Source organism: Pseudopipra pipra, chromosome 4 (assembly GCF_036250125.1).
Source record: "Pseudopipra pipra isolate bDixPip1 chromosome 4, bDixPip1.hap1, whole genome shotgun sequence".
Taxonomy (NCBI): Eukaryota; Metazoa; Chordata; class Aves; order Passeriformes; family Pipridae; genus Pseudopipra; species Pseudopipra pipra.
This window is the reverse complement of record NC_087552.1, coordinates 70,136,190-70,144,108: the sequence shown is the minus strand read 5'-3', so window position 1 is coordinate 70,144,108 and position 7,919 is coordinate 70,136,190. Positions and strand designations below refer to the sequence as shown.

General features: G+C 62.0%; 2 protein-coding genes across 2 annotated transcripts; both read left to right on the top strand.

The window, feature by feature from the left end:
* The first annotated feature begins 901 nt into the window (after window positions 1-901).
* Window positions 902-2,557, top strand: LOC135413891 (inositol 1,4,5-trisphosphate receptor-interacting protein-like 1). The gene is made up of 2 exons (XM_064654012.1): window positions 902-2,286; window positions 2,343-2,557. Exon 1 carries the CDS (start codon window positions 907-909, stop codon window positions 2,242-2,244), a length of 1,338 nt encoding a protein of 445 aa, XP_064510082.1. The 5' UTR covers window positions 902-906; the 3' UTR covers window positions 2,245-2,286; window positions 2,343-2,557.
* Window positions 2,558-3,300: 743 nt separating this feature from the next.
* On the top strand, window positions 3,301-4,942 carry LOC135413890 (inositol 1,4,5-trisphosphate receptor-interacting protein-like 1). Its single transcript, XM_064654011.1, has 2 exons — window positions 3,301-4,671; window positions 4,728-4,942. Exon 1 carries the CDS (start codon window positions 3,463-3,465, stop codon window positions 4,627-4,629), a length of 1,167 nt encoding a protein of 388 aa, XP_064510081.1. The 5' UTR covers window positions 3,301-3,462; the 3' UTR covers window positions 4,630-4,671; window positions 4,728-4,942.
* Window positions 4,943-7,919: the final 2,977 nt, after the last annotated feature.

Below are 7,919 nucleotides of genomic sequence, written 5' to 3'. Positions count from 1 at the left end.
TTCCAAGATCTCAATCCCCAGCAGGTCCCTCCCTGCAGGTTTGCCCCGTGCCAGCTGCAGAATCCGGCACTTTCCCTTGTTGAACTTCCTCGGCTTGCTGATTGCTCAGCCCTCCAATATTAGAGTCGAGGTCTCGCAGCAGGGCCTGCCTGCCTCTGAGGGAGACAAGAGCTCCTGCCGCTTTTGTGTCACCTGAAAACTTCTACCGTGTCCCTTGCAGTCCTGCCCCCAAGTCTTTGTTGAAGGTGTGGAAGAGCACAGGGCCTAAGAAGGAGCCCTGTGCAAGCCGACTAGTGCCAGGTGGCCAGTGTGAAGTTCCCCCAGTGCCCAGTGCCTTCTGTGCCCGAGCCGTGAGCCGAGCGCTCAGCCACGGCAAGCTGTGTTTCTCCAGCTGTGTGCTGGACACTTGGTTGCGAAGCATCACGTGAGAAACAGTATCCAAAGCTTTATTGAAATGCCCAAGGATTTGACAGGAAGCCAAGTGGCCGGAGCTGTGCTGGTGCTGCGGTGCCACTCGTCAGAGTCAGGTGGAGGCCCAGCCGGCGGGGCAACGTCCCGTGCAGAGGTTCTGCAGCTCTGCACCTGTGTCCTCATGGTCACAGGCTTGTCCTGCCAAGGCTGACCGTGGGAGTGGCTGGGGCTGCCCACTTTGGCAAGAGACCCCCAGGGAGCTCCTGCCCGCTGGCTTTGGAATTGGGGTGCTGATGGCCGGAAGCAAGTGCTGCTGAGGGGAGGGGTGTGAAGGCGGGGGCTCGTTGGCTGCGTGGCTCGGGTGTCTCTGGCGGCTGTGACATCACGGAGGACAGGTCACAATGGGAGCTGTCCCTAAGGACAACAGCGGGCAGCCCCAGGGCAGTTGGACTTGGGCGATCAGTGAGTGCAGATGCAGGGGGAAGGCTGGGATGGATGGGGGGTGGGGATGATGCCCGGGGGGGGGGTTGTAGCCCCGAGCGAAAGCTGAGCCCCTCCCAGCAGGGCCCAGTTGCGCCCCTGGGGCCTGGTACACAGCTGCTCAGGGCTCTCTGTGGTGGCCGGTGCCAAAGAGGCTTTGGGGATGGGCCGGCCGCCCCTGGCTCCATGGGATGCTGTGATGTGGCAGGGCTGGGGTCTCGGGAGGCTCTGCTGGGGTGTCTCTTGCCTTTTGCCGGGGCACAGCCCAGCCAGGGACTGACAAGGAGGCTCCGGGCTGGGGCAGGATGGGCCCTGTGCTGTCTGCAGCCAGGCGCTGCCTTCCCTTCAAGCCTCGATGCCTGTGCTCCCTCCCACCCCAAGCCACTGAGGAAACTTGTCTCCCATCTCCTGCAGGCCATGGACTCAGCACTTGTGCTCCTCCTGGCTGTGCTGGCCGTCCTGCCCAAGCCGACCCACGATCGCCCGAGCGATGCAGTCGCTCTGGAGCGGATGAAGAGACGGCAGATGTTTCTCGAGGAGAAGATGAGCGAGCTGTGGGAGGAAATGGAGTGGAGGAGGGCCCTGGAAAAAGTTCCACTCCTGTGGATCTTGCAGCACTGGCTCTTCTGGGTGGCTGCAGCGGCTGTGCTCTGCTGGCTGGCCTGGCGCCGTCAGCGGGACAGCTGGCGAGGAGAGGAGGAAGAAGAGCTGGGCGCAGCAGCCGGGGCCGTCAGGCCTTTCCCAGAGCTCAGCCGGTCACCGCTGCAGGAACTGCCCTACATGGGCCGCACCCTGAAGAAGCTGGTGCGGGACCTGCTGGAGGTGTGCCAGGTGCTCTCCCAGAACACCTTCATGCCAGAGCTGCACCCGGCCACCCAGAAGCAGGGCACCATGGAGTCCTGGAGTGACCTGGGGCACCAGGTCATCTACCAGCTGGTCGTCTTCCTGAGGCCACCCCCCAGGCACTCTTTCCAGCTGCAGCCGCCCGCCGGCAAGAATGTGCCAGAGAGGTGCTCCAACATCCGGGTGGTGCTGGAGTGCTCGTGCTCCAGCACGACGGGGGAGACGTCGTGCTTTGTCCACCCCACGCACGACGCTCAGCCCTCGCGCCTGCTCCGCACCCTCTGCACAGACTCCCACTTGGAGGTGGAGAAAGTCGCCGGCTGGGTGCAGGACTTGGTGGAAGCAGCCTGGGAGCGTTTGCCCCAGTGGCATGACTGGAAGCTCCAGCTGCTGCCCTCCTCCCGCTCCTGCAGGCTCCTGCTGACCGGCCCCTGCCAGGTGCAGCTCTGCGCTGAGCTGCTCTTGGCGCTGCGGCAGGGCCGGCCAGGCAACTTCCTGGTGCTGGAATAGGCACCTGCAGCTCTCCCACCTGCTGCTTTAGTCTGGGCTAGAGTTAGAGTAGGATAGGGTAGGATAGAGTAGGATAGAGTAGGATAAGAGTAGAGTAGGATAGGGTAGGATAGAGTAGGATAGAGTAGGATAAGAGTAGAGTAGGATAGATTAAGAATGGGGTTAGATTTTCCAAGGGCGGGTTTAGGCTGGGGTAGAGTTAGGCTAAGATAGGTAGGATAGGCCTCCCTCTTCTGCATCTACTCCACATGGGGTTGTATTTTGCTCCCTTTCTGCTTCCAACTTGAAAATAAAGAGAAAGGTTGAGCAGAGATTGCCCAGTGTCAAGGCCTCTTCTGTTTCTCGTACTGCCGGGCTGGGGCTGGGGCTGGCGCTGGGGCTGCCTGGGGAGTTGTCTCTCTTCTTTCTCTCTTTCTCTCCCTCGCCTCGTGAATTCGTCCCTTGCCTTCTCTCTTCCCTTGCACCCTTTTTCCCCCATCTGTGCCGGAGCCGTGAGCCGAGCGCTCAGCCACGGCAAGCTGTGTTTCTCCAGCTGTGTGCTGGACACTTGGTTGCGAAGCATCACGTGAGAAACAGTATCCAAAGCTTTATTGAAATGCCCAAGGATTTGACAGGAAGCCAAGTGGCCGGAGCTGTGCTGGTGCTGCGGTGCCACTCGTCAGAGTCAGGTGGAGGCCCAGCCGGCGGGGCAACGTCCCGTGCAGAGGTTCTGCAGCTCTGCACCTGTGTCCTCATGGTCACAGGCTTGTCCTGCCAAGGCTGACCGTGGGAGTGGCTGGGGCTGCCCACTTTGGCAAGAGACCCCCAGGGAGCTCCTGCCCGCTGGCTTTGGAATTGGGGTGCTGATGGCCGGAAGCAAGTGCTGCTGAGGGGAGGGGTGTGAAGGCGGGGGCTCGTTGGCTGCGTGGCTCGGGTGTCTCTGGCGGCTGTGACATCACGGAGGACAGGTCACAATGGGAGCTGTCCCTAAGGACAACAGCGGGCAGCCCCAGGGCAGTTGGACTTGGGCGATCAGTGAGTGCAGATGCAGGGGGAAGGCTGGGATGGATGGGGGGTGGGGATGATGCCCGGGGGGGGGGTTGTAGCCCCGAGCGAAAGCTGAGCCCCTCCCAGCAGGGCCCAGTTGCGCCCCTGGGGCCTGGTACACAGCTGCTCAGGGCTCTCTGTGGTGGCCGGTGCCAAAGAGGCTTTGGGGATGGGCCGGCCGCCCCTGGCTCCATGGGATGCTGTGATGTGGCAGGGCTGGGGTCTCGGGAGGCTCTGCTGGGGTGTCTCTTGCCTTTTGCCGGGGCACAGCCCAGCCAGGGACTGACAAGGAGGCTCCGGGCTGGGGCAGGATGGGCCCTGTGCTGTCTGCAGCCAGGCGCTGCCTTCCCTTCAAGCCTCGATGCCTGTGCTCCCTCCCACCCCAAGCCACTGAGGAAACTTGTCTCCCATCTCCTGCAGGCCATGGACTCAGCACTTGTGCTCCTCCTGGCTGTGCTGGCCGTCCTGCCCAAGCCGACCCACGATCGCCCGAGCGATGCAGTCGCTCTGGAGCGGATGAAGAGACGGCAGATGTTTCTCGAGGAGAAGATGAGCGAGCTGTGGGAGGAAATGGAGTGGAGGAGGGCCCTGGAAAAAGTTCCACTCCTGTGGATCTTGCAGCACTGGCTCTTCTGGGTGGCTGCAGCGGCTGTGCTCTGCTGGCTGGCCTGGCGCCGTCAGCGGGACAGCTGGCGAGGAGAGGAGGAAGAAGAGCTCGGCGCAGCAGCCGGGGCCGTCAGGCCTTTCCCAGAGCTCAGCCGGTCACCGCTGCAGGAACTGCCCTACATGGGCCGCACCCTGAAGAAGCTGGTGCGGGACCTGCTGGAGGTGTGCCAGGTGCTCTCCCAGAACACCTTCATGCCAGAGCTGCACCCGGCCACCCAGAAGCAGGGCACCATGGAGTCCTGGAGTGACCTGGGGCACCAGGTCATCTACCAGCTGGTCGTCTTCCTGAGGCCACCCCCCAGGCACTCTTTCCAGCTGCAGCCGCCCGCCGGCAAGAATGTGCCAGAGAGGTGCTCCAACATCCGGGTGGTGCTGGAGTGCTCGTGCTCCAGCACGACGGGGGAGACGTCGTGCTTTGTCCACCCCACGCACGACGCTCAGCCCTCGCGCCTGCTCCGCACCCTCTGCACAGACTCCCACTTGGAGGTGGAGAAAGTCGCCGGCTGGGTGCAGGACTTGGTGGAAGCAGCCTGGGAGCGTTTGCCCCAGTGGCATGACTGGAAGCTCCAGCTGCTGCCCTCCTCCCGCTCCTGCAGGCTCCTGCTGACCGGCCCCTGCCAGGTGCAGCTCTGCGCTGAGCTGCTCTTGGCGCTGCGGCAGGGCCGGCCAGGCAACTTCCTGGTGCTGGAATAGGCACCTGCAGCTCTCCCACCTGCTGCTTTAGTCTGGGCTAGAGTTAGAGTAGGATAGGGTAGGATAGAGTAGGATAGAGTAGGATAAGAGTAGAGTAGGATAGGGTAGGATAGAGTAGGATAGAGTAGGATAAGAGTAGAGTAGGATAGATTAAGAATGGGGTTAGATTTTCCAAGGGCGGGTTTAGGCTGGGGTAGAGTTAGGCTAAGATAGGTAGGATAGGCCTCCCTCTTCTGCATCTACTCCACATGGGGTTGTATTTTGCTCCCTTTCTGCTTCCAACTTGAAAATAAAGAGAAAGGTTGAGCAGAGATTGCCCAGTGTCAAGGCCTCTTCTGTTTCTCGTACTGCCGGGCTGGGGCTGGGGCTGGCGCTGGGGCTGCCTGGGGAGTTGTCTCTCTTCTTTCTCTCTTTCTCTCCCTCGCCTCGTGAATTCGTCCCTTGCCTTCTCTCTTCCCTTGCACCCTTTTTCCCCCATCTGTGCCGGAGCCGTGAGCCGAGCGCTCAGCCACGGCAAGCTGTGTTTCTCCAGCTGTGTGCTGGACACTTGGTTGCGAAGCATCACGTGAGAAACAGTATCCAAAGCTTTATTGAAATGCCCAAGGATTTGACAGGAAGCCAAGTGGCCGGAGCTGTGCTGGTGCTGCGGTGCCACTCGTCAGAGTCAGGTGGAGGCCCAGCCGGCGGGGCAACGTCCCGTGCAGAGGTTCTGCAGCTCTGCACCTGTGTCCTCATGGTCACAGGCTTGTCCTGCCAAGGCTGACCGTGGGAGTGGCTGGGGCTGCCCACTTTGGCAAGAGACCCCCAGGGAGCTCCTGCCCGCTGGCTTTGGAATTGGGGTGCTGATGGCCGGAAGCAAGTGCTGCTGAGGGGAGGGGTGTGAAGGCGGGGGCTCGTTGGCTGCGTGGCTCGGGTGTCTCTGGCGGCTGTGACATCACGGAGGACAGGTCACAATGGGAGCTGTCCCTAAGGACAACAGCGGGCAGCCCCAGGGCAGTTGGACTTGGGCGATCAGTGAGTGCAGATGCAGGGGGAAGGCTGGGATGGATGGGGGGTGGGGATGATGCCCGGGGGGGGGGTTGTAGCCCCGAGCGAAAGCTGAGCCCCTCCCAGCAGGGCCCAGTTGCGCCCCTGGGGCCTGGTACACAGCTGCTCAGGGCTCTCTGTGGTGGCCGGTGCCAAAGAGGCTTTGGGGATGGGCCGGCCGCCCCTGGCTCCATGGGATGCTGTGATGTGGCAGGGCTGGGGTCTCGGGAGGCTCTGCTGGGGTGTCTCTTGCCTTTTGCCGGGGCACAGCCCAGCCAGGGACTGACAAGGAGGCTCCGGGCTGGGGCAGGATGGGCCCTGTGCTGTCTGCAGCCAGGCGCTGCCTTCCCTTCAAGCCTCGATGCCTGTGCTCCCTCCCACCCCAAGCCACTGAGGAAACTTGTCTCCCATCTCCTGCAGGCCATGGACTCAGCACTTGTGCTCCTCCTGGCTGTGCTGGCCGTCCTGCCCAAGCCGACCCACGATCGCCCGAGCGATGCAGTCGCTCTGGAGCGGATGAAGAGACGGCAGATGTTTCTCGAGGAGAAGATGAGCGAGCTGTGGGAGGAAATGGAGTGGAGGAGGGCCCTGGAAAAAGTTCCACTCCTGTGGATCTTGCAGCACTGGCTCTTCTGGGTGGCTGCAGCGGCTGTGCTCTGCTGGCTGGCCTGGCGCCGTCAGCGGGACAGCTGGCGAGGAGAGGAGGAAGAAGAGCTCGGCGCAGCAGCCGGGGCCGTCAGGCCTTTCCCAGAGCTCAGCCGGTCACCGCTGCAGGAACTGCCCTACATGGGCCGCACCCTGAAGAAGCTGGTGCGGGACCTGCTGGAGGTGTGCCAGGTGCTCTCCCAGAACACCTTCATGCCAGAGCTGCACCCGGCCACCCAGAAGCAGGGCACCATGGAGTCCTGGAGTGACCTGGGGCACCAGGTCATCTACCAGCTGGTCGTCTTCCTGAGGCCACCCCCCAGGCACTCTTTCCAGCTGCAGCCGCCCGCCGGCAAGAATGTGCCAGAGAGGTGCTCCAACATCCGGGTGGTGCTGGAGTGCTCGTGCTCCAGCACGACGGGGGAGACGTCGTGCTTTGTCCACCCCACGCACGACGCTCAGCCCTCGCGCCTGCTCCGCACCCTCTGCACAGACTCCCACTTGGAGGTGGAGAAAGTCGCCGGCTGGGTGCAGGACTTGGTGGAAGCAGCCTGGGAGCGTTTGCCCCAGTGGCATGACTGGAAGCTCCAGCTGCTGCCCTCCTCCCGCTCCTGCAGGCTCCTGCTGACCGGCCCCTGCCAGGTGCAGCTCTGCGCTGAGCTGCTCTTGGCGCTGCGGCAGGGCCGGCCAGGCAACTTCCTGGTGCTGGAATAGGCACCTGCAGCTCTCCCACCTGCTGCTTTAGTCTGGGCTAGAGTTAGAGTAGGATAGGGTAGGATAGAGTAGGATAGAGTAGGATAAGAGTAGAGTAGGATAGATTAAGAATGGGGTTAGATTTTCCAAGGGCGGGTTTAGGCTGGGGTAGAGTTAGGCTAAGATAGGTAGGATAGGCCTCCCTCTTCTGCATCTACTCCACATGGGGTTGTATTTTGCTCCCTTTCTGCTTCCAACTTGAAAATAAAGAGAAAGGCTGAGCAGAGATTGCCCAGTGTCAAGGCCTCTTCTGTTTCTCGTACTGCCGGGCTGGGGCTGGGGCTGGCGCTGGGGCTGCCTGGGGAGTTGTCTCTCTTCTTTCTCTCTTTCTCTCCCTCGCCTCGTGAATTCGTCCCTTGCCTTCTCTCTTCCCTTGCACCCTTTTTCCCCCATCTGTGCCGGAGCCGTGAGCCGAGCGCTCAGCCACGGCAAGCTGTGTTTCTCCAGCTGTGTGCTGGACACTTGGTTGCGAAGCATCACGTGAGAAACAGTATCCAAAGCTTTATTGAAATGCCCAAGGATTTGACAGGAAGCCAAGTGGCCGGAGCTGTGCTGGTGCTGCGGTGCCACTCGTCAGAGTCAGGTGGAGGCCCAGCCGGCGGGGCAACGTCCCGTGCAGAGGTTCTGCAGCTCTGCACCTGTGTCCTCATGGTCACAGGCTTGTCCTGCCAAGGCTGACCGTGGGAGTGGCTGGGGCTGCCCACTTTGGCAAGAGACCCCCAGGGAGCTCCTGCCCGCTGGCTTTGGAATTGGGGTGCTGATGGCCGGAAGCAAGTGCTGCTGAGGGGAGGGGTGTGAAGGCGGGGGCTCGTTGGCTGCGTGGCTCGGGTGTCTCTGGCGGCTGTGACATCACGGAGGACAGGTCA

Bases quoted from the DNA above. Each gene is read 5' to 3' on its own strand.
- LOC135413891 (XM_064654012.1), top strand. From the start codon at position 907: ATGGGGGGTGGGGATGATGCCCGGGGGGGGGGTTGTAGCCCCGAGCGA.
- LOC135413890 (XM_064654011.1), top strand. From the start codon at position 3,463: ATGGGATGCTGTGATGTGGCAGGGCTGGGGTCTCGGGAGGCTCTGCTG.